Consider the following 27,465-nt stretch of genomic DNA (forward strand, 5'->3'; position numbering starts at 1 on the left):
GCTCAGTTAGTTCTGTATGTGTTAGGTATTTTTAAAGCACAACACGGTTTAACAAAAGTAGAATATAGAAAATGTCATTAAAATAATAAAGGTTGGGTGAGTATCTAACACACGACTACAAACGCTGCCTAATATTCTTTTTTTTTTAATTTAGTTTAGTTTATTTTAGTGGTCAATAATTTAAAATATTTACAACAATCCGTAATAAATTTATAGACTTAAAAATCATAAATGTTCGCTATGTTAAAATTACCAACAAAAATGTGCTGCGTCTGGTACCTCTATACTAACAGACTTACGATACTTGTGCACATCTGCTACACAAGTACCATACTTTAGGAACATATTAGAATACTGTAAACATATGTGAAGAGAGTTTATTTCCAGTTATCGTTTAAAAATTCTCTTTTAACTAATTTAAATGTTTATCTAGTCAATTTTTGAAAATGTTGAAGAAGTCGCGTCAATTATTATTTACGGCAGGGTATTCCACTGCAATACAACACGTTTCTCTCTTAGCATGCAATTTAGTACTTTTTGATGTGCAAGCCTTTGATTACCACGCATAATATAATATGACGACGAAGGACAATTGAATAATACGTGAAAGATTATTTCATCAAATTCACACATGAACTTGAACATCAGAATTAATTCATCTCTTATTCTTTAGTTAACACCCTACAAAGATTGGTAGAATTAGTAAAAAAATGCTTCCAGAAGATCACCGATATGTTCCTCCTGGTATTTTTCGAACAGATTGTCTTGGAGATGAATTCGGTATCTACAGGTAAAATTATTTTTTTTTAACTTATAGTTAAGAAAATAATGTAGATTAAAATCTAAAAAACAAATATTTTTCTCATTTATTTAATTAAAAGTATTCATTTTTGACATACATAAGTTTAACAATACGTTTTTATTTGACTATTGCTGTTTTAACTAAAATTTAATACTAGGTTTCAACTTAATTTATTTGATCTTATCTTTTTGTAAATTTTTCGCTTATCTGTAGACAACTAAGCCGTACAAATTATTTTATCTCAGCAGAACAAGTTTCTTTGGATGAAACTAACATTCATTGCTCACGCATACATTCAGACTGTTGCACAATGGAAAAAATTTCTTTAAATAAAAAGCACAAAGTGCTTTTTATTTAAAGAAATTATTTTTATTCTTGCATTCAACATTACCATTTGATTTAGAAACAGGAAGTATAGATATTACAAAAGTTATCTGAATAATAACTAACTGTTTCTTGAAAGGTGTTATGACCCTTGATGATACATCTGATATTGTTTCATTAAACCTTCAGGACAGAAAAAGAAAAAAACTCAATACTTAGTGGTCTGATCTTTTAGTTTTTGTTGGTGATCATAATTAACAAAGTTTTGAAATGTATTTATGGTTTTATATTTATTTGATATAAAATTTATTTAAAATTATATATTTATTACTATGATATGAATATAATATAGTATGAATAATGATTAGTTAATTCATTAACAGAGTCTTTAAAAATGATTATTTACAGTTAAATTACAGTTATTTACAGATAATTTAATTTTTTTATCAACACAATTTAATTTTTGTTTGAAAGTAGTCATAAATAATTGAGCCATAAAATTTTGTTGTTATGTTTCTAATGATAATTATATTATTGTTTGATCATAGAAGTGTTTCACTTTTTTTTTTCATCGGCCCTGTCGTCAAAATTACATGAAGTAAGAGTTTCGCGTCCCGTTGTTTTAGTAGTCCCTGTAAAAGATTCTTCAATATGTAACATCAGTAAGTAAAGGTGAGTTAAAAGTTTCATTTGGAAAAACTATAAATATATTTATTTATTTTATTTTTTTACTTGAACTTTGTTATAGTATTCGGTAAAGTACTAATATTTTTGAAAAAGTTATATAAATAGTACTCTCACTACCCATATTATTTCTTCAAAAATATTAGTGCTTTACAAATTTTAGTGAAGTGAGGGTTTTGGCTATTTGTAATGAAGTCCTTTTTCACTGCAGTATGGAGCAGGCGTAAATCGCGGGGTAAAGCATAAATGGCGATTATGTTTATCTGACGAGATAAACTAAGTATTGGCACTGAGCCTTTTCGAAACGCCGGTAATAATAAATTTGTTTCAAAGTAATTTAAACTTTCGTTTTTAATGAAGGTTTTTGGTTACTTATGTGTCCTGTTTTGTTTTAGGTATACTTTAACGATAAAATTACTGTTGACTATATTTTTATAAGCTTTTTTTTCTTAAAATAAATCTGTGTTTATTCTTAGCATCTGTTCGTTCTTCTTTGTTTTTATTACTTATCTTCCTTTATATAAAAAGTTTTTTCAATTGAAATGTTTTATATTTTACTGTGGGCTTTCATTACTCAGTCTAGTTCAAGCACCGCAGATTACCTGCATCAAAAATAATAGTAATATTTATTAAAGTTCCATGATTTTTAAACTATTCTTTATTTCTAAAATATAATAATGATGTATATATTTTTTTAAATAATGGTTAATGTAATTTTTAAAGTATATTTGATTAAAATTAACTACCATTACAGTCAGAGACAATTCTACAAATAAATTGAGGGGGGAGGGGGTGATGAATCTTTATTTTTTACCACCTAATGTTCCCATATGGGAACACTTTAAAAAGATATTATTTAAATTAGTTTATATTATGTGTTTTCATAATTACCTGCTATCATCTTTAATTTGAATGTTGATAGCTTATTTATATCGAATTTGGTAACTTTTACATAAAAAATATTTATATTATTGAATTAAATTAAAAAACGAATATTATTTTTTAGAGTGAAAAATAATTGTTCCTTGTTAAATACAACCTATCATTTACTCATATTGATATGCATGTTATAAATAGGAAAATTATTAGATTGGAATAGAATGTTCCCATATGGGAACATTTGGATGTTAGCTATGCAGCTTTGTTTGATGTAATAAGATTTGTTCCAAAAAATATAATACTGTTGCAAGGAAACATAGAAGTTATGGCTTTTAAGTAAAATGATAATTATGAAGTCCTGCTACAAAATATGGGGACTATTTTTTCACTAATGATATATGTAACCATACTTTAGAACAGACAAAATTATATGCTTGAAGAAATAAGAATGATGCTACTTTTGATTCCTCTGTCACTGACGTCAAGAATTTTTTAGGAATCTTAATTTTGTTCTAGATACCATTTTGTCTATTGGAAAGAGTCTACTGGAGCAATCAGTCAGACCTAAATGTTCTATTTCTTTCAAATATTATGAGTAGAGATGAGTTTTTGAAAATAAAAAAATACTTTGATTTTGCTGATAATCAAAATATTTTAAAAAACACAGTACTAAATTGTACATAAAAGGAAAACCAATACGTTTCGGATACAAGCTTTGGGCTTTTTGTGGAAACGATGGATATCCATATAAAATAAAAATTTATACTGGAAAAGATTCTACTAGAAGATCTTAGATGCTTTTAGGTCAGCAAGTTGTTCAAGATATGCTAGAAGTAGTGAAGCAAAAATCTATTCCAAAATTTCACGAAATATATTTTGAAAATTTTTTCACAAGTGGAAAGTTGATGAAATTACTTTCAGAGGAGAGTTTTACGATGAATTATTCAAACATGGAGCAACTCCACTAATTAATAAATCTACTAAAGTAACCTCAACTTCAGCTACCTTAATTGACAACATTATAACAACCGATATCTCTAATGAAACTCTTAAAAAAGGTAAAAATAAAAAGTGACGTTTCCGACCACTTCCCTTTTTTTTCTCTATTAATATTGACAACAAATTAATACAACAACATGAAAAAGTCATTATCAAACGTTTTTTCACCGATGCAAATTTAGCATCGTTTAAGGATCAACTATCTTTAATAGATTGGAATCATATAAACAGTTTATTTGAAGCTAATGAAGTATACAATACATTCTTTCAAACTTTTTATGAAATATATGATGTAAATTTTCCAAAACGTGAATTTATTATTTTATTATAAAAGTTTAAAGTCACCATGGGTCAATAAAGATCTTAGGAAATCCTCAAATATAAAGCAAAAACTGTATATAAAGTACTTAAAAAACCAACACCAGAAAATAAAATTTTTATAAAAATGCAAAAATGTTTGAAAGTCAAAGAAAAAAATTTAAAAAAAGATATTACTATGATTTACTAAAAAAATATAAACATAATTCAAAATGCACATGGCAAATTATAAGTCAAATTATTGGAAATAGTAAGTTAAAATTATGCTCTGTGCCTAACACTATAAAAGTTGATGGAGTATTTTTGTATGAACCCAAACAAATAGCAAGAGAATTAAATAAATATTTCGTGTCTGTTGGCCCTAATATAGCTAAAAATATTCCAATTATGATTAATCCAATAAATGATTACGTGTTTCCATTAATCTCTAGTTTAAATTTGAAGTATCTTCTTCAGAATTTGAAAGTGCTTTTAAAATGCTTAAAACTAATAAAACAGTTGGTCCTGAAGATATAAATTGTAATATAGTCATAGATTCACACGATACCATAAAACATATTCTTTTCAAAGTTTTTAAATGTTCTATAAATCAAGGAATTTTCGCCGATCAATTGAAAATAGCCAAAATAACGCCTATATTTAAAGGAGGTGAACCATCAAATGTCAGTAATTATCGACCAATATCTATCCTCTCTGTTTTTTTAAAAATTTTAGAAAAAATTTTGTTCAAACAAATATCTAATCATCTTGCTGTTAGTAATATACTTTACACAAATCAATACGGTTTTAAAAGAAATAACTTTACTGAATATGCAATAATTCATCTTACTCGTAGTATAACTGATTCATTCGAAAAGTCGGAGTTTACTTTAGGCGTCTTTATAGACCTATCTAAGGCTTTCGACACAACTGACCATGAAATACTGTTTAAAAAACTTGAACATTATGGTATCACCGGTAATGCTTTAAAACTACTAAAAAGCTATTTAAAATATCGCAAACAATTTCGACGGATCTTCTTCACAAGATTATCTTAATATAGATTATCTAAATATAACCTGTGGAGTTCCACAAGGATCTATACTTGGGCCCATATTATTTCTAATTTATGTTAACGATCTCCATGAAGTCTCAAAATTAACAACTATAATGTTTGCTGATGATACAAACCTATTCCTATCTAATAATAACATCAATAAACCTTTTTTATGATATGAAAATTGAACTAACAAAATTATCTGATTGGTTTAAGTCAAATAAACTTTCACTCAACATTGATAAAACTAAATGGATTTTCATTCATCCACGATTTAAAAAACATTTACTTCCAAGTAACATGCCTCTTCTTCATATTGATAATATTCAAATAAAAAGAGTAATTTTCACAAATTTTCTAGGTATCATTTTAGATGAAAATCTATCATGGAAGAATCACATCGGACATTTATGCAACAAAATTGCAAAAAGCATTGGAGTTTTATGTAAAGCAAGAAGTGTTTTAAACAAACATTCATTAACTCAACTATATTACTCTTTTATACACTGTCATATTAATTATGATAATATTGCATGGGGTAGTACCCATAAAAGTAAATTAAAGCCACTTTATTGTCAGTAGAAGCACATTTGCACGTCTGATAAATTTCAAAAATCGTTTTACTCACTCAAGGCCACTCTTATTTAACATGAATGTTTTTAATATATATATATATATATATTTTTTTTTCTTAGTTTACAATTATTATTCGTAATATAACAATATAACAATACATAAACTTGGTATCTGAAAGAAGATCCAAAAGATCTTGTCGTCAGAACCATATAAAATATATCAAACGTGTATATAAAAAAAAATACAATTGATTTAATAATTATTAACAATGTAGAATAAACAAAAACAGAAAATAATTTTCCATTTCAAAAATATTTATATATATTGTCAGTAGAAAGAGTAAAGTTTTTTAATTAAGTTTTAAAAACAGAAAACGAAATTGAAAAATTTAAATTTGGAACAACAATTTTGTTCCATAAATACGATGCTTGATAGTTTATGCCAAATTGATTAAACTTTGTTTGACAAAAGGGTTCAATTATTAAATTATTATTTCGTAAAGTATATTTGTTTATAGCTTTATTGGTAAAAAGATCTTTAAAAATGAACAATGGTTGTTCACTTTTACAACGAAACATAAAACATAAAATATTATAGACATTGAGTTCGTAAACGTTAAGTGCCTTAACGTTTTTAAACATAATATTAGAATGAGAAAAACGATTTTCAAAACATATTAAACGCATTGCGTGTTTCTGACGATGGTAGAGATTTCGTAACTTACCTTTAGAGGTACTTTCCCAAACAATATTGGCATAATTTAAATAGCTATGAATAAATGAGTAGTAGAGTTGAATTAAATTTTGTTTATTTAGATAGTATCTGACCTTATATAGAATTCCAATACTTTTGGCCAATTTAGTAGAAATAAAGTCGATATGATACTTCCATGTAATATTTTCATCAATGTAAATGCCTAAAAATCTTGTGACCGACTCCTTTTTTATTTCAATTTTATTAATAAAAATTTAGGTAAATTGTTTGGTAAAAAACGCTTTTTTGCGAGGGAGTGGAAAAGGATCCATTTTGTTTTGTCAATGTTTAAAGTTAACTTGTTGCACTTAAACCAGTTGGAGATGTGATTGAGTTCTTTATTCATATTTGAAAAAAGCTCATAAAAGTCACTGTTTGACAGAAATAAATTAGTATCGTCCGCAAAAATGATACTCATAAGGTTAGAAGCTTTATTTAAATCATTTATATAGACTAAAAATAAAAGTGGGCCTAGAATAGAACCCTGTGGAACACCACATTTTATGCCAATTAATTTTTCATTTTGAAAATAATCTCCATAGAAAACAAATTGTTTTCTATTTGTCAAGTAACTTTTATACCATTTTATTAATTTGCCATTAATTGCATAGAATTTGAGTTTCTTAAGTAGAATTTTGTGATCGACCGTGTCGAATGCTTTTGATAGGTCAATGAAAATACCTAGTGTATATTATGATCTACCAAATGAATTGGAGATTTCACGAATGAACTGTGTAATGGCTTGTTCAGTTGAACAATTTTTTTTTAAACCGAATTAATTTTTATATAGAAGTTTATTTAGATTAAGGTAATTGAATGTTCTATTGTATATAATTCTTTCTAAAATTTTCGAGAAGGTTTAAAGAATTGAGAACTTAGATAATTACTAATATTTGATTTTTTTCCGTCTTTGTAAATTGGAATAACTTTAGCTATTTTTAATTAGTCGGGAAATACACCTTGCTGTATAGATGCCTTGAGCACTTTATAAAGAATACATTTTAAGTTTTCAAAGCAATCTATGACTATGACCATTTATTTCGTCCGCACCTGTAGCTTTGTTTCTTTTAAGAGATTTGTAAGCTCTCTCAAACTCATCAAAAGATAAGTCAGAATATAAATTATCTATAAAAAGCGAATTATTTATAGGCTCTAGTGATTTCACAAAAAGTTTTTTCCGTAATAGGAATCTTATTTGCCATCTTATTTTATATAGTTATATATAAATATTTATATATACATTTATTTTTATATATTTTATACATTTATATATTTTATATATTTTAAATTTATATATTTATATATATATATATATATTTATATATATTTATTTTTATATAGTTATATATATTTATATATAGTTTTTAATATATATATATATATATATATATATATATATATATATATATATATATATATATATATATATATACATATATATATATATACATATATATATATATATATATATATATATATATATATATATATATATATATATATATATATATATATATATATATATCAAGTAGATTTTTATAATGTTCTTTATTTTATGTTTAAATGTAAAACCAACTCATCTCCAGTTTCCTTTTTTGATTTATATTCTTTAAAAGAAAAAAACAAATATTCTTTAAGAAATGATAATTTTATTAAACAACCATAATTTCAAACAAACTTTGGTAAACCTTGCATTTCTTTTGGTGGAGCATTTTTATGGAAACAAATAATTTTAAAAAATTTTGATTTTTCTCATGAATGGAATTATTATATGTTCAAAAGAAAACTAAAAAAAGTAATTTTCTTAATTGAAAATATATTTATATACTTTTAATTATACCCACTTTTGTCATCACTCATTTATATTTTACTTTTATACAATATTGATTTGAAGTTTACGTGAGAAACTATATTTAAACACCATTATTTGAATTTTGTTAAAAGTTGCTCTGACATTATTTGTACAGTAGACATTTATTATTTACTTGTTTACTTTAATTTTTATTTTAATTCGTAATATTTATACACAATTTTTATTACTAACGGTATATACTTTTAATATTGAATTGAATTTTGTAATAAAAAAAAAAAAAAAAAAGATAAAAAAAAAAAAAAAAGAAATAAAAAATAAAAAAATTATAAAAAAAATTAAATAAAAAAAAAAAATAATGTATGTTAATGGATGTATCTGCAAATATTGTATGAATGATACTTTTGGAAGTTAACCATCCTTTGACGTTAACGTAAACGTAAACGCACCACCATTTGATAAACTCTTCTACACAATGTTTTGAACAACCTTAAAGTGCGTTTGAAAGTACCTAGTGCAATCATATTCTAATTATTTTTGTTTATTTATTAATTAATTAACAACTAAGATTAGTGTAATTGTAAGATACATTTGAGTAACAAGAATCAGTGATCGTATAGATGCGAGACGTATTTGTTTATCAAGAATATTATGATATTATTGTTTTTGTTTGAGTCATGCGGTTCAGAAAAAATGCTATTTAATTCAAGCCATAAAGACCATAATTAAAGAAAAGTTTAAAATTTGTATTTATTTATTTTTGTTTTTTCTAAAATCTAAACTAAGCTCAAAGTTCTTCAACAGCGGTGCTCGGTGACAAGGCCTTTATGGTCTTTTTTGAGTATCCGCGTTCTATATCTTTATTCTTAATTTTTTTTTTTTTTAACGATTTCTTGCATGTAATTTTTCTTATTGATATATTTGTAAATATTGCATTAAATATTGTAATAAAGAACAAAACAAAAAAAAAAGTTTTATTGGTACAAGAACTATCCATGAAAATAGAACAGATGGTGCCTCAAAAGTAATGATATTCAAAAAAGAACTGAAAAAGCATAATAGAGGTACTTATGACTATCGTTGCAATGGTGAAGTCTTGTTCTGCAAAGGGGACAACAATAGTATTGTGACCATTGCAAGCAACTATTTTACACATGAACCAGTGCACAACGTGAAAAGGCGAGTTAAAACTAAAGGAAATACAGAAATAAATCAGCTCAACCTAATAAGTCTTTACAACAAGGGAATGAATGGAGTTTATTTTATGGATTTTCTTTTGAGATCATACTGGCTTATGATCCGAGTTAAAAAATAGAGGTGGCCATTGATGACTAATATGTTAAACTTATCTCTGGTTGCAGCTTGGAGATTTTTTATCATTTTTATCATTTTTATCATTTTTATCATTTTTATCATTTTATCATATTTATCATTTTATCATTAGTCTACATCCTAATTATGAAAAAATTACTCACTTAGATTTCAGACGGGAAATTACAATAATCCTAATGAAATTAACTCAAACATTGCGGGAAAAAGATGGAAGACATGCAGATATACAAGCAGATGTTTAATTTGATGGGCAGAGCCATGAGTCAACTGAGTGTACTCAAGGAAGTGTAATATGTCATAAGAATACAAGATTGATGTGTGGAAAATGTTAGGCTTTACAGTAGAGGAACTCAATGTTTCAAAAATTATTACACAAGATTTTTTTTTTACTGCTTATCTATCAGTACATACAGTAACTATTGTTTACAAATCTAATAGTTTTTAGTTTTGTTATTTGTTGATCTGTATATACAGTAATTACAGTTTATATAAGTAATAATTTTTAGTTTTGTTGTTTATTTAATAGTATACTAAATACAGTAACTATATTGTTTATAAAAAAAAAATGTTGACCTAGTGATCCAATAAATTATAACAATGGTTTTTTTTTGGATTTGAAACGGAATTAAAAAAATATTTTTGATTGGATTAATGCAACATATTCATAAATGTTTTAAAAACTTTGTTTGATTTTTACTTTTGTAAAGTACGAATTTTATTTAATAATACGCATGTATAAGTGGCTTGATCATTATCTCCCCAAATATCCTAAAAACTAAGCAAAATTTATTTGTCAACATCCTAAATGTTCCCGTTTGGAAACACTACTATATTTTAGGTGCATTATTTTTTTTTTTAACACCAGTAATTAGTTATTTAGATCATAAATAGTCAATATTCCAAATATGTTTTAAAAGTATGAACTTTTTCTGGGATCAGGCAGTATAAGGTTAAAAAAAAAAGGCCCTCAAACTAAAATTCAACCGACTAAATTGTGTTAAGTACCCGACTAGCCGACTAAATTTGTAAAAAAAACCCGATTTTAACTTGAAAATTACCTTCTTTGGGGGGCGAAACATCCCCTCCTCACCCCTAAAATTGTCTCTGATTTCAGTGGTTTATTTTTACTTGGTATAAAAAATTTTAAAGGTTTATAACCTATTTTATTAAGATATATAAACTTTTACATCGGTTCTGTTTTTAGGAATTTTATAGTAAAAATGTTAAATAAAGCATGTTTAATTGACCCCTACATTTTCTCTATATTTTGTGTGTCAGGGCCTGTTAATTAAAAAAAGCATCAAGCTAGGTTTGAACTTGCAATTTTTGGTACTAAAGTTCAAAACTCAAACTTCATAAATCTAACGATAATTGAGGTTAACCAACTTTTTTTGAAATTATTACAAGATTTTAAAACGGATCCTATATTGGATCAATTTATTAAGATATTGATCCGGAACAAAGTTGTTTTTCACGGATTACCATTTCCTGGATTCAATCAAATAAAAGAGAAAACTTCTTTATATCGTCTTTATATCGGGTCTACATCTAAATATAGCAGAAAAAAATTAACTTTGACTACCTTTAAATATTCCTCATTTAAAATGTAAAATTTCATGGTATCGTAAAAATCGTATATGCTCAATTATTTATTGTTTACGAATATCAAAACTATTTTTATATTATAACTATAATATAACTGTATAACTGTTTTATTATAGTTACATCTAAAACCAGATACTTAATAAGTTTAAAAAAAAATTACTAAATTTGATTTCATTTATTTTGAGATTTTTTATTTCATTTATTTTGAGCTTAATACGTTGTTTTTTTTACAAAATGGCTACAATATGTTTTACGTATTATTACAAAATGGCAACCATATCTTTTTCATCATATTCTTGTTTTACAACTTTAACATCTTTAAAGTGATTTTTTTGGTACTTAAACTCAACGATGCTGTACATGGCTATACTCACAACAAGGAAGACCATCAAAATGTAAATCTTTGTTGAGACACACAATATATTTCCATAAACAAACGCAATAGTGAAACCTGAGCTTTGAAAGAGACGGAAAATTGAAAACGCTGCTCCTTGCTTATTTGAAAAATATATTCCGTAAATTGCTATAAATTGAAACACAAGATTCAAAATTATTAGTTGTTATAAATTATCATAAGGTGCTTACGATAATTTATAAGCTATTTATTATCATAAATTAGTTATATGTTATCATAAATTATCATGTTAGATAAAATATTTTGTTAATGAAAGCCTTACCGTTCGTTTGGGACATCCATATCGAACTCGTAACACCACAGCACATGGCACCAATGTAAAAGATATGACTAGGATAGGCTTGAGTGTCCCAGACAAGAAACCATGTCATTAAACTGAGATGTGCAAACATTCCGAATATCATAAGTGCATAAGTTCCAGACCATTTTACAATAAACCCAATAAACATAGAAACAAAGCACGCAGCAGAACCAAAACATATCATACTGTAACCTATCATATTGATGCCAAGAGAACATGCAACAAATGCCTATTAAAAATCAAATTTTAAAATTGATATACCATATTTAAAAAATGTCAAAATATTCTAACCTTTGTATATTCACCTTATACAAATTCTTTATGCCAAATTTAACTAACTTTTGCATATTAATTATATACAAATCTTTAATTCGTTAAATTAAAAACTATAATTTCAATTTTAACTAACCTTTGTATATTCACCATATACAAATCCTTGTTCCATTCCATTAAAAATTGTTATCGGAACAAGTAATAAAATCATTGGATCTTTTAAGTTTTTAATCGTTGAAAAGCATAATTTTAATTGAGGCGTTTGATTGATTTTTGTTTCTTCCGGCAAAGGATCCATAAAAAATGCAATTATAATTCCAATAAGAGTGAAGCCAAGAAGTATACTCATAAGTTTGTAGATAATATTTATATGAAGAGTTTCAGCATTTGTGATTGCAACCCCGGATGGACAGTATTTGGCTCCACATGTAATATTTTGTACGTTGAAAGTGCCAGCAGATGTGAGAAACTTGGCTTGAAAAAAAGTTTTTAAAATTTAAGAAATATAATTCAATTATCAAAGCCCTGTTATTTTACAACTACTTACTTGTAATTAATTTATTTGTCACTTTTGTTTATCAGTTTTATAATAATAAGCTGTTCTTGTAGAATAAATAAAAGTTATATCCAGAGACATAGATAAGTCATAAGAGTAACCAAAAGATACATCCAGAGACTTAAGACCAAGGTTGGTCACAAAATAACTGATAGAAACATTCAAAGACTTTGATGGGTTGTAAAATAACTACTAACTTATATCTATTAATACATTTTTTAAACTAGGTTATGTATGATGTGCATACACATACAAAGTCTGAGCTGGAAGATAAAAAACTGTTAAACTCTTATAAAGCTCTTATATTGCCAACAATAAAAATGGACGGCACAGTTTTAAAACTCACCATAAAAATCTGTTTTAACTCAGGCCAATATACAAGTTAAATCAAGTTCAAAATGCAAACAAATCGTTCTTTCAAAATAATTTTTTTTGATAGATTTTCTAAAATGTGTTTGTTAAAAGTCGTTATAAACAATTAAGAATAAGACAAATTCTGTAATGGCGAAACCTTAATCTGAACCAAAAAGATATCTTTGACTAATTTTAAAATTATTTCATTACGGTCTATACCAGATATAATTATTTCAATATAACATAAGCACAAACATATAAAATAAACATATAGAATAAGTTAAACATATAAAGTTAATTTTTCTTTTGCTTTGTGATTTTTTTTTAAAGTTAAAAACACTACGGTTTTTTTTAGATTATGGTGGATTAAAAATAACTTTTGTTAAAAAATTTGAGGCCTAATTATTGAATTAAGATTCAATTTATAGCGTGTGTTTAAACAGTCCACCCTGGTGTAAGTTAGACAAAATATGCACCTTTCTTTGCAATTTATTTCTTCTTTTTTTTTTTGTATTATAACTTAATATGATGAATTAACATGGTAAATAAAGTATAGAATAAATTTAATCATATAACATACATATTGTCAAGAATAATATGTATCAAGTTATAGTACAAACAATGCAAACTCATGCGTCCAAAAAATGTCTTTTAAACAAAGTTTTTAATATATGTTTATAATAAAATATTTGCAGAAACATTTATAATTTTAGTAAAAAAAGTCCTACCTGTTAATTTGTCACTTTTTACATCCGTTAAAACACCCGATGATACACCATTGCCAACAATCTGGGAGAATTGAAAAAAGAAATAGAATATGCTAAAAAATTTTGAAACTAAGCTATCTTTTGGAAACTTCATTGTAACAGCATAACTCGTTGCGATTTGTGTAATGTATATTGACTGGCATGTCCACATTACAGCCCCACTTAATCCTATATATCCAATAAAAAGGATAATGTATACTTTTTTAAAATTAAAACAACAGCCGTTGAGGAAGCTTATTTTGGCGTTTGAGATAAGTAACTCTTGGATATGATTGGTACAAAACAACAACAAAAATTATCTTTATATCCAACATTAAAAAAAATTGTTAGAAAAATTATTTAAATAAAAAATATTAATAGCAAGAAGCATTCTAGAATTGTCGTAAAATTATATATACGAATAAAATAATTTATTTACCAAGTAAAATGGATGCCGGTAAGATTGTACTCCATCTTGGTAAGAAGTTGGCAAGGACATACAGAGGAAAAGAAAATATGCTACCAATTAATAAAGTTTTGAGTTTAAACATCGCAATTAAGACGTTTGGTAAAAAACAGCAGGAAAGAATTCCACTTGCGTAAATGGCAGCAAGAGATCCAAAACCCAGTGCAGGATCTTTATGAAGACTGCTTTGTATATTTTGAAGAGGAAGATATGCGGCATACAAGAAAAAGAAGCTCACACTAATTATTATCAGGTTTTTGTATGTCGATTTTGTCGCCATCTTTAAAATTTGATATTATTTTTATACTGTATTAATTTCTTTTATAAAATTTCTATTGAAAATACGGAAATACTTATAAATTATTTTTACACTTAATTTTACACGTTTTCTTTTTAAAATAGTTGCTAAGAATAATTTACATCAAAAACCTGTTATAGTATTTATAATGTGTGCAATGCGTTTTAAAGTAGCAATAAAAAAACCATAGTTTGATGTAAGCAATTACAAAAATTGACTTTTTACCAAATTTACTTGTTTATATTCGTTTATAATTGTAAAAAATAAGTAATTTATTTACACATTTAATAAAAAGAAATATATTTTGTTTATTATTAATAATAATAAGAACAAGTTGAGTTATATTTAAAGAAATATCCTATAGTATTTTCGTCAAGTTTTTTTTCCTGGCGTAATCGTCAGGAAGAGTTATCAATAATTTTAATAGCATACTTCTTCAACGGAAGCTTTGAATTATCAATTTATTTATAAATTGATTATAAAAAAGAAAAAACTAACGTAATTAGAAAAGTTGGTTTTTTAAACTAGTTTTTTTAAGCTTGTTTTTGTTAATTAGTATAATATATACTTCGTTGTTTATTTAAAAATAAATAATTAAAATTAATATGAAACTTTTACGTTACACAAAAAATATATACAAACACAAACAGGAGCTCAAATAAAATACGCATGACAAGTGTCCCTTTCACCTTAACAGTTTAAGCCCACATGGCTAAAGTAACAATATAATATTTTTCTTGAAAAGTTAGGAATATACATTTAAACCTTCGTAGCAATATAAATATTAAAATCTTTCAAATAAAATCAAACAACGCCGTAGCATGTCAAATATATATAGTTAATATATATTAGATACAGGAGTATTAAAATTTATATATAAAAATACATATATGTCAGAAATTAAGGAGAGTTTTATCTGTCGTGTAAAAGAAAAAGAATGACGGGCCTTTGCTCATAATTGAAAATTTTGACCCTTGTGATTTTACTCTGCTCAAGTGATAGTCATGGTTGGTATTCGACCGAAAAACCGTGGTTTTATAAGCTCTGTAATCTTATTAATTTAGTTTTGTGTGTGCTAGCACAAATAATATTAGCGTAGGAGAGATGACAATGAACAAGGTTGAAGTAAAGCGTTTTGCGCCATTTATAACCAAAAAAGGCTCTGGATTTATGTAATACACTTATAACAGAAGATATTTTTATTTTTAATAAAACTAATATGGTTTCTCTATGATAGGCTCTCATCAACAGTATCAAATGCCTTAGAGAGTCATAGATGTTTTATGTATAATTATGTAATTATGTAAAGATGTTTTATGTATATTTATGTAATTATGTAAAGATGTTTTATGTATAATTATGACCATATAAAGTTTGAACCCAACTTTCAAACCATATATGGTCATAATTTTTGAACGCTGAAATATTTTGCAATGAAATTGAAAATTTATTAATAAATTTAAGTTTAGTTAAGAATAGTACAAAAAGCATTTTATCAACTTTTTGCTCTCATGCAGGGGGAGAGAACAAAAAATTGAGGGCTTTTTGTTTCCAGGTTCCAATCATCGCAATTTTTTGCAAAGCATTCTTATTTAAGATAAGTATAAACATATATAAATGTTTGGAGTTTGCTCCATGTCTGGAAGTTAGTTATCTCAAAGACCAAAAAATGCTTGATCCGCCTCTGGTGGGTGGCCAAATTATTAGGATCACTTTATTTTTTACTAACTTTAAAAACTTTTTTAATGAATAAATAAGTATCTTGTAGTTATTATTTTTCATCGTTATTATCGTTAGAGGGCTATATTTATGCGGTAGTGGTGTAGTGGTAAAGCGCTCGCTTCATAAGTGAGAGGTTCCGAGTTCGATCCCCACCACGTCCCTGGTAGTACCGCGCTCAACTTGTTTCTCCGCGCAGCGGCCTTGTTTGTCAAGGTTCGTGTTTCGGAGTTATAGAGTTGAGAGAGGGTTATAACCACTATTAAGTAGCCTCCTCATTTGTAGTGGCTTTATTGGCCTTGAGGAGGTGAAAAAAAAAAAAAAAAGTTTAGAATGTAAAATAAAATAATTACTTCTTTATAGTTATTTATTTTTCATAAAAAGTTTTAAAATAACAAATAAGTTAATAATCTTAATATTTTGTAATGCCAGCCTTTTGCTACAATAACGACTTTTAGGCGTCGGAGCATACTTTTCTTTGGCAATTTCCCCTTTTTTAAACTCCCATAGATTTTCTATAGGGATCATGTCAGGTGAATTCCCCGGCTAAGATAAAACGTGCACATTTTTTTCAGCTAGGAATACTGTAACACTCTTAGCTTTATACCATGTTGCCAATTCATACATGAACTTATACTCTTCATTGCCAGGGAACCATTCTTGAACCTGGGGCAGGAGCCTGTTTTCCAGTATTGACTTGTACGGGTCCTGCCTCATGATCGCTTCCACAATGTAGATAGAACCTATACTCAGAGCTGAGATTACAGACCACATCATTACGCTCCCAGGGTATTTAACCTTTTCCAAAAGACAGTTTTAGTGGAGCAGCCGTGACGCAGTGGTAGTGCACTTACCAAAGAAACAAAGGATCCGTGGTTCAAACCCCACCTTTGGGCAAGTCTTGCGACATTAGTTAGGAAGGAGGCGTGAACTTTCAATTAAATGCTCATCCATGGTGCTCTGAGATAAGACCGTAATGACTTCTTGGGGCACCTAATTAAAATAAAAAAAAAAAATTCCTGGGCAGCGGAAAAATAAGTTTTTGTCCACCGAAATTTGACTCGTCCGAGAAGCAGAGCTGTAAAGCATTACAAAAACATTTTAAATTATATAAGTAATTTTTCAGGTTTATTACAATATTATAAGCCATATTTAGTCTATTCTAGTTTTCAATAGTCATTTTCTGGTGTTTTCTAGCCCATTCCAGTCGCTTTTTTTCATAGCTTCAGTTAAACTTTTTTCAGTCGCTTTTTTTCATAGCTTCAGTTAAAGCTTTTTGGTTGGACGACAACCCATCAAATTTTCTTCAGCCAATTTTCTCAAAATCGTAATTTTAGAGACATTGATTCCTGTTCATTGTTTATCATTGAAGGTAGTTGAGCCACACTTTTATTTCCGTTTTTAAGACAAATATCCCTAATTTTACGGTCGCAACGTGGAGTAGTGATCCATTTTCTGCCACTTCTGCTGGTGCAGCCTAATTCTAGGGCAATTTGTATTGATTTTTCTTTTAATTTGGTTAACTACTGACTTTGAAGCACTTATGAATGCTGCCATTTCTCTCTGAGAGTATGTAGAATGAAGAAGGATGGTTTTTACTTGCCTACATTTAAGTTTTGTCTGAAAACTTGCCCATACTAAAGAAATGAATGAGAGGTGAGAATGGTTACGAATCAGGATTTATCCATTGAAACTAGCAAAAATAATGAATTATTAACCATAACTAATTAAATTATTACCTAATACTTACGATTCCATAGTCCTGAAATTAACAAATTGTTCCAAAATAATTATAATAATTGAATTCAACTTTGAACTAACTCCAACCACACTTTTCAACAGTTGAGAGCTAAATGAGTAATAATAATAATAATAATAATTATATATATTTTTTCTGTAACAACAAAATATACATTGTTGCAGAGCATACTGAGATGCTATAACAGCTGTTAATGTTATAAATTGTCATAGTTAGCTTTAATTAAATTTAAGGATCTTGAACAAACAACATAGTTAGTCAAAGAATTACAGTTTTTAATTATTCTATTGTTAAAGTAGTTATTTCTTAAGGAATACTGAAATTTCTCACGTTCGATTCTTTTACTATGTCCACGAATGTTTGATGAAGGACCGTCGCTTGTTTGTGAGGAAACCAATTTGGGGTTTTTTAACCAATTCACAATTTGTAAACCATTTTTTATTTCATAGTGGTATATTAAATCTTTTCTAGTTCTTCAATTTTCTAAAATTGTTAAATTTAATTTCCGAAGCCTTTCTTCGTATGGTAGGTTTTTGAGATAAGTTTTGTGGCTCTTCTTCGCACTTTTTCAAGTTCTATAATGTCATTATTTAGAGTTGGGTTCCGAACTGGTACTGCAAACTTGAGATGAGGTCTCACAAGTGTAATATACAATGATTTTACTATATCCGAATTGAAATAAGTAAATGTGCTTTTTATCAAACTCTTGCGCTTTAGCAACTGCTGATTTTACTTTTTAGACCTTTGCGCTTTAGCAACTACTGATTTTACTTGCTCGTTCCATTTTAGATCAGATGATATTACTTCACCTAAGTCTTTTTCTAATTTCGCTTCTTTTATTTCGTGATTTCCATCTGTGTTGTTATTGGTATACTTGAGTGGCATTTTTTATTACAGATGTGCATGACTTTACATTTTTCTTTATTGAGTTTCATTCCCCAAGTATTGCACCAGTCGATTACTTTATTAATGTCCGTTTGAAGTAGATTTAGTGCTTTTAAAACGCTTTCATCATTGTCAATACTTGGAATTATTTTTCTGTTGTCAGCATTTAATTTGCATTTAGAAGTTAACCGGTCAGGCAAATCATTTATATATATAATAAAAAGAAGTGGACCCAGTACAGAACCTTCGGCACTCCACTAAATATGTCACAAAAATTAAATAAATTATACCCCATGATTACTTTTTGTGTTATACCAATTATAAAAGTTTTGATCCAAGCTAGCAACTTCTCTGAAATGTCATTAGCTGATAATTTTTTAATTAATCTTTTATGCCGAACTTTGTCAAAAGCTATATATATATATATATATATATATATATATATATATATATATATATATATATATATATATATATATATATATATATATATATATATATATATATATATATATATGCAAAAAAAAAAATTAATTTTTTAATATTTTTAAAAATATTTTCTTTCTTCTTGGTTCTTCTTTGTATAATTGTAACGTGTCGGAACAATATGTACCGACATATTGTTCCGACACGTTACAATTATACAAAGGATGCAACAACTTAAAATAACTTTTAATTTGAACCTTTTTTCCCGACAAAAAACTTTGGGGGTATGTTAGTACAAGTATGTAGGAGTACATTAGAGCTGGTATTGAAAGCTTTCATCATTATACGTAAAAGAAAAATTGATTTGAAATTTTTTATTTTATTGCGAGTGACACTCGTATTTGGAAGCTTGAGGTAGAAATTCTTGAATTCTACAATGAGGATGCAATAGTTGCAATGAAGAACATTTCCAAAGGAAGCATAAACAACTGCATCAAACTTTCTGAATGTGTCAATGATTGGAAATGCTAAAAAGCAAGGACAACAAACTCTTGAAGAGGTGACTAGCAATGAGAGAGATGAGAAATGTGAGAGGCTTCTTAGTCGGGGGAGCTCAAAGGGAGTTTTTAGTCGGAGTTATAGTTCAAAGTCAAGAACTCCTAGTCAGAAAGATGCTTTCCGAGAGACTCAATTTTTTCCATAAAGTTTTTTTCAATTACTCGCCTGGAAGCTTCTTTGTTAAGTGTTAAATCAAGCTTGTTCATCCCTCTGTTTGAAAGCCAAGCTTGGTTTTAAACTTGTAAAAGTTATTAAGCAGTCAAGGTGAATGTAGCTGCTAGAAAAATCTCTCTTTGTCTTGATGGCCCTGGAAAAAAAGTTTACGTCAACACAACACAGTTTCTCATATTGTAAAGTTTTCTTGTTGTAATATAAGAGTCACTTCAAACAAAAGCATATGAAGCATATATGACAAGAGAAGTTTTTTTTATCTGAAGTAACTGGAAGATTCCTTTCTATTTCTAAATTAAGACGCACACTATCATGGGGTAAAGGAAACTTGTTAGCTCCCACAGAAGCAGCTACTTTTTTTGATGCTTCTGTGTCTTTTGCTCCAACTTCAAGCAAGTTTTGTCGAAGTATTCTTTTTGTACGATTATGTGGAATCTCTCTTCCAATCAGTGAAAAGCATGCTAAACAAAGTTTCTTAACAACTAGCTGTTCTTTCGGCTTATTGGTTGTGTTTTTTGTTCCAATTGGTCGAGGTCTTCCAAATTTGGCTTTTCCCACATACAAATCATACAATCACATGGTGGTTCTCCGTTGCAGGACGAATCTTTATGTTTTGGTAGTCAGGCATGGAGGAAAGTTGAACATCTTCACCATTATATCTTTTTCTGAGGCCTACTTTACAGTTTTTGCAGGTACCAACTGGGACTCTTTGATTTTCAAAGTTGATTGCTTAACCGAAAACTTCTTGACTGTGTTTAACCATAAAGTCAGTTAAATGCCCCTGCAGCCCTACCCCCTACCCCCCCCTCTCCGGTTGCTACGGGCCTGCTCGTACATACTTGTACTATCATACCCCTGAAGATTTTTCTCTGGAAAAAAGGTCAAAATTAAAAGTCATTTTGTGACGCAGTGAACTGTTTTATTTTTTATTAAAAATGTAATGTAATGTAATGTAATACTTAAGTTTATGAACTGCTGAGCCACCACAACATATTAAATAAAGTTATATTTAATTTTTAAATTTTGGAAAACTTATATTTTTCCTTAGGTAAACTATGTAAAAATATATTTTAATTGTAAAAGTATATCAGTACATATAAACTAAAGTAAAACTATTATTATATAATTAATAACATAATATCTTACACAGGATGAAAGCATATTTCAGTCACCAAAAAACGATAAAGTTTAAATTCTAACTATTATGTCCAAAAAAAAAAAAGACTTTCATTTTTGTATTTAGTTGCACATTATACTAAAACGACTGCATTCAAAATTTTTTCATTTTTACAGTACTCTAAAATATATGTTACTGTATTCATATACAAGCGTCATCACAAAGTATTGATTATTATTTTTGTTAGTAAAATTTAAAATTATTAATAAAAACCACGTGGTTTTGATTATTGATTTCAAATATTAATAGTTTTGATAATTTAAACAAATTTTAATAAATAGTGCACTATTTATTATTTAAAGAAGTTGAAGTTAACATAACATATAACATTAATATAATAACAATAATAAAAATAAATATATATACATATACATATATATATATATATATATATATATATATATATATATATATATATATATATATATATATATATATATATATATATATATATATAAACATCTTCGCTTTCAACAAGGAAGCGAAGATGTTTATATATATATATATATATACACGAAGATGTTTAAATATACATATATATTTAAACATCTTCGCTTCTAACAAGGCTGCAAGCAACCACTAATTAAAGTTCAAAGTTACTGAAAGAGAAAAGATGAAGATTGTAGAGCAAGATAACGATTGACGGACGACTTAAGGGATTGCAAATTATATAAATCAGGAAAGCATGATGAAGGAAGCGAATTCCAAAAAGCTGATGTTCGAGGAAAAAAACTAGACGAATAAGCGTTTTTGGAGCACTTAGGAACAGTAACAGAAAAAGGATAAGACTTAATTGGATGACGAGTAACACGAGAATGAATTTTAGTTGATGACACAAGAGACGCTAGCTCTTTAGAGCAGTGCCCATTATAGTATTTGTAGAAAAGAGAAAGAGAAGCAACATTACGACGATGCGATAATGGTTGGAGGTTGGCTATTAGAGCAGGTCCAACTATGTTTACTATGCGTTTTTGCACCTTGTCTAAAAGAGAAAGGGCATCATTAGAAGATCCGCCCCAGACATGACAACAGTATTTCATATAAGGCTGGATTTGAGATTTATAGAGATAGAGAAAAGAATCCAAAGTAAGAAAGTGACGAGCTCGATAAAGAGATGCAACCTTAGCAAATGCTAATTTTGCAACTGATATGATATACGGTTTCCAAGAAAGATTGGAAGTAAGAGTTAATCCTAGAAGATGAAGAGTGGATGACTCATCGAGTACGTCACCGTTCATAAATATAGGAAGATCTAAATTATTACGATAACAATTGGCTGAAAAAAATTGAGTTTTATCTGTATTGAAGTTCATCAGCCACTGTGAGCCCCATGCTGTAGCAGAAGTGAGATCCTTTTCAAGCTCAAATGCCTCCTCCAAACAATCAGAGAGTGTTGGCTTCTTTTCACGACAAGAATAAATGGTAGTATCATCAACAAACAATGCCACCTTAGATGTGAGAATATCTGGAAGATTGTTAATAAAAATTAAAAAGAGTATAGGGCCAAGGATGGAACCTTGAAAAGTGCTGTCCATTAAGGACAACTTTTATACTTCAATTGGAAAGGAAGGATTCAATAATCTTAAAGATATTGTCAGATACACCATAAGAAGTAAGCTAATGGAGAAGACCAGTATGCCAAACTTTATCAAAAGCTTTTGAAATGTCAAGAGCGATGGCCTTAACCTCTCCACCTTTATCTAATGCACGATAAAACCTGTCAGTTATTACTGTTAACAAATCAGCTGTAGAACGAGAAGATCGAAATCCATATTGATGGTCAGAAAGTAAGTTATTAGATTCAAGATGAGAAATTAAGTGTTTGTTAATTAAAGATTCAAAAACCTTGCTTATGATAGGAAGAAGACTAATGGGACGGTAGTTAGACGAATCAGATCGCTCTCCAGAATTTTTGAAAATAGGGACAACAGATGCCGCTTTCCAGCAGGCTGGAAAACAAGACTCTGATAAGCACTTGTTAAATAGTTTTGAGAGTATAGACGACAGCTCCGGAGAACACTTCTGCAAGACAACAACAGGTATATTTTCCGGGCCAGAAGCTGTAGAAGAGTCTAGGCAGGAAATCACTTTAGATACAGAAGCTGGAGTAAAAAAAATGTCAACCAATGGATCAACCTGTTTGTTGGCAATATCAGGTAGAACGCAACTAGTGGAATCAAGAAATGATATTGATGAAAACTTTTTAGCAAACAATTCAGCTTTGTCTTTAAGTGAGGTGACAAAGTCTGAACCATACGAGAGAGATGGAATTAAAGATTTGCCCTTATTATTAATACTACTAAAGACTCTCCAGAAGTCACGAGAGCCTAATTTTAAAGAGGCTTGTCCTGGAATTGTCGAGAGGGAACAAAAGATTCCATGCCAGCCTGAATCCACGAAGTTTTGTAAGAAGCAAATTTGTCAACAGGAAGACAAAAGATTTCAACCGAAGGGCCATCACGAAGAAAATAACGGTAAGAATCCCAGTCAGCTTTATTGTAGTTGTAAAAGGTACGATAATAGGGGGATTCAGGTGATGAAGAAGAAAAAGATAATAGTTTTAGAAAGATCAAACTGTGATCGGAAACACCTAAGGGTGAATGTGGAGAAACTGAGCACTGACTAGGATCAGAAACAAGACATAAGTCGAGTAGAGAAGGCAAATGATTCGGGTTGTCTGGATAGCGAGTTGGAAAGTTGACTATTTGAGTTAGGGATTGTAAAAGGCAAAAGTTGTGGGCATTAATGCCTGCAGAATCACTGACACTAGAGCCAAGTCATTCAGAGTGGTGAGCATTAAAGTCACCGACAACAACTGTATTGGTTGATGCATAAAGAGAGAGGGCTTGGTCAATATGATCAGAAATAACATCAAAAAGAGTGCAGTCTTAAGATGAAGGAGAGAAATATAGAACAAATAGAAAGGCAATAGAGTGAGGTAGTGCTAAACGAAAGCACATGAAAGAATAGTCTGTGGATTCAAACATAGTTTTACGACAAATAGATGAATTCTTACGAATGTAAATGCCCAGGCCAAGCATGTGACTATTGAAGTCTTTACGAATTAAAGGAAGATAACCATCAACACTAAGATCGCAATATGAGACAGCTGAACTCAAATTAGTCTCACAAAGAGCAAGTAGGTCTGGTGAACTTTGCAAGAGATAAGACTCAACAAAAGAAAAGTTACTTCGAAGACCGCGAATATTAGTGATGATTTAGAGAACTTGGCGATGATGATGGTTTTTTGTGTTTTTTATAGTTTTTGGTACTTTATCCATTTTAAAATTAGATTGAAGAACTTGGCCCAAAGCATAGATAGTACTCAGCACACCGTTTAATAGCCCAAGCAATTGCCTCATTATTACTAATAAACCCTAAGCCGTAACAAAGGGCTCCAAATGTGGCCTCCGCAATGCATACCAAAAGTACAAACAGGGACACCATCCATGCACAACATAGCACTGTTAATACTTTGATATTTTTCAGCTGTTGATGGAATCAGCCTCTCTGAAAGCTACCACAGAGTTCAGGAAACCTTACTACCACCCGGCCTCAGAACCATAAAACTGAGTTTTAGAGCTGTACCCTCATTAGGAGATAACAGAATGAGTTGCCTAATCATAAAAACCGAGACACAAACAAAACCCATGCATTGAGTTAAGAAGATCCAGCATTCAACATCCTAAACTGGAAACAATGTATTAAAAATACATCTGCGTCAGCTTTATAGATGAAGAAGGGGTGCGAGGCTGGTAAACAGATAGAATCTGTTTACCCCTTAAGTCTTTGCTTAGGAGGCCTTCTAAAAGACAGTAGCCGGATGCATTTAACGTCTGCCCAAGATGAGTATTTTTATCGAGACATCATCTCTAACCTTTACTCAACTAAGAGCCCCAAGGCAGGGGGTGTTTTAAGTCGGAGTTGGCATCTCCTAGCCATTGCCTAAAAAGACGTATCCTACAAGGCAGCAGGACATGAAGCAGATTGTACTGGGTTACATGTTATCAGTAGCAGGATAACCTGACCTGACCGAAATTATGCCAAATAAGGAGCCCTTGCAAAAATTTGGGACGGAGATCTGTGATCAAAATATATATATATATATATATATATATATATATATATATGTACATATATATATATATATATATATATATATATATATATATATATATATATATATATATATATATATATGTATGTATATATATATGTATGTATGTATGTATATATATATATATATATATATATATATATATATATATATATATATATATATATATATGTATGTATGTATGTATACATACATACATACATACATACATACATACAGACATACATACATACATACATACATACATACATACATACATACATACATACATACATACATACATACATACATACATACATACATACATACATACATACATACATACATACATACATACATACATACATACAGAGGCAATCCTACAAATAAATTGAGGGAGAGTGAACCTTTAAAAAGTACTATCACCCAACTAAAATGTATCAAATACCCTACTAGCCGACTACATTCATTACTGACTGGGAAAACTGAACTGAAGTAAAATTATAGACATATGTTCATAATAGTAAAGTTTTTGTTATCGAGAACCTCTGTAAAATGACGTGTTGCATATTTACATGTAAAATATTTCACGTAAGAACCTCTGTAAAATGACGTGTTACATGTTTACATGTTAAATATTTTACATAAAAAAGTTTGTGTTTTGCAATAATAAAAGAATAACAAGATTTAAATAAAAAAAGAAAAAATTTACAAAATGTTTCTTTAATATAGTATAGACAGATAATATAATAGCATTAAAGGCTTAGAGATTGTAAATAATATTTATTAGGTAGGTAATATATAATAGGTAGGTAATATATAATGGGTAGGTAATGTATAATAGTTAGCTTTTTTTTTTTTTTTTGCTTTTTCTTTTCTTGGGGCCTTGCGGTTTAAGTTCTATTTAACTTTTACAAAATATTTATTTAATCAAGTTATATTTAATATTAAAAATTTTTATTTAAATTATGTTGAGTTATGCTTTTTAAAACACGAATGTTATTTTTTACACTCTTTTGTAACACGAATGACTTCTAGCAGACATTTAAAGTTTACATATAAACAATTTTTTTATAAAAATAAGTTCCACCAAGATAAATTTTTTTTATAATACAATAATTTTTAAAAAATTAAAAAAAAAATTGAAAGTAATATTCCTTGGTAATAAATACTTTTTTGTGCATTTTTGTGTCAAAAAATGAAAATTTTATGACAGGACTACTAAAAAAATTTACTTGCTGGTACTAAACTAGCTTATCTCTCATTTGTGCTATGGTATTGATAAATACATGTATCTGTTTGATGATTTTAGGTTTTTTTTTAAGATTGCACTAAAAATCAACATTATTGCATGTTATATTGCATAAATTCTCATTATCATTATTTTATATCCATAGCATAAATGAATTTCTTGACTGTAATGAACAAACTGTGAAAAATTCAGGGCAAAAACAGGTGTTTAACTAAAGTTATAATGTTTTGAACATTTGAAAAAATGCAAAAACTAAAAATTAAGTAATCAAAGTTTCAAAATTATTTTTTTTGTTTTAGACAATTACAAATTGACTAATTATGTCAAAAAGCCCCCAGTTTCATATTCCAGTTGTTCGTTTTGGTTTTCAATATCACAATACCTTTTTTTATTGTTCTTAAGGTTTTTCTTTATTCTTTAAGAGGTTAACAAGACTTGTGTTCCAACGTGTTGTTGGAAGAACATCTTGTTTCTGAGTTTTAAAAGGCTGATACAAAACATCCAAATGATGATAAAACTTCTCTAACACCATTTTCCCCATCGTTAAAAAGTAAGACTGCAGAGTATTACAGCACACCTTTTACATCCACGACAAAACTTAGATAGTACTTATACATCAACACATTTGTCTGCAATGATTCCAGACACGTTGCCATTTAAAGAAACAAATTCTCATTTTCTGCCAAGCACCATCGGTTTTGATACATTTTTTATTGGTTGATTTTAAATATTTATTTCTTTACAAGCTGCATTTTTTATGGAAAAAATGGCAATGTTTTTTTATTCTTTTGCAACTTTTCTTTCTAAGTAATTAAATGAACTGTTTGTCATATTAAACATATTCATGCATTTTACAAATTTCATTATTTCACTAAAACCTTTTCTTGTCTCACGA

The 27,465-nt window shown here is 28.4% G+C and overlaps 1 protein-coding gene across 3 annotated transcripts; it reads right to left on the reverse strand.

The window, feature by feature from the left end:
• Positions 1 to 11,282: 11,282 nt before the first annotated feature.
• On the reverse strand, positions 11,283 to 21,339 carry LOC136091548 (UNC93-like protein). Of its 3 annotated transcripts, none has more exons than XM_065819225.1 (5): positions 21,192 to 21,339; positions 13,746 to 13,806; positions 12,244 to 12,581; positions 11,796 to 12,063; positions 11,283 to 11,641 (listed from the first exon to the last, which is right to left on the reverse strand). In XM_065819225.1, exons 1-5 carry the CDS (start codon positions 21,204 to 21,206, stop codon positions 11,379 to 11,381), a joined length of 945 nt encoding a protein of 314 aa, XP_065675297.1. In that variant the 5' UTR covers positions 21,207 to 21,339; the 3' UTR covers positions 11,283 to 11,378. The 3 variants fall into 3 exon arrangements, with proteins under 3 accessions (XP_065675297.1, XP_065675296.1, XP_065675295.1); XM_065819224.1 differs by having other exon boundaries at positions 13,746 to 13,952; positions 21,192 to 21,306; XM_065819223.1 differs by lacking the exon at positions 21,192 to 21,339 and adding an exon at positions 14,203 to 15,626 and having other exon boundaries at positions 13,746 to 13,952.
• Positions 21,340 to 27,465: the final 6,126 nt, after the last annotated feature.

This window comes from Hydra vulgaris, chromosome 15 (assembly GCF_038396675.1).
Source record: "Hydra vulgaris chromosome 15, alternate assembly HydraT2T_AEP".
Classification (NCBI taxonomy): domain Eukaryota; kingdom Metazoa; phylum Cnidaria; class Hydrozoa; order Anthoathecata; family Hydridae; genus Hydra; species Hydra vulgaris.

Coding starts and splice junctions, on each gene's coding strand:
- LOC136091548 (XM_065819223.1), bottom strand. CDS start 14,509: ATGGCGACAAAATCGACATACAAAAACCTGATAATAATTAGTGTGAGC. Junction 13,953..14,202: donor ACCGGCATCCATTTTACTTG/GTAAATAAATTA, acceptor TTGGATATATAG/GATTAAGTGGGGCTGTAATG. Junction 12,582..13,745: donor AAAAAGTGACAAATTAACAG/GTAGGACTTTTT, acceptor CTTTTTTTCAAG/CCAAGTTTCTCACATCTGCT.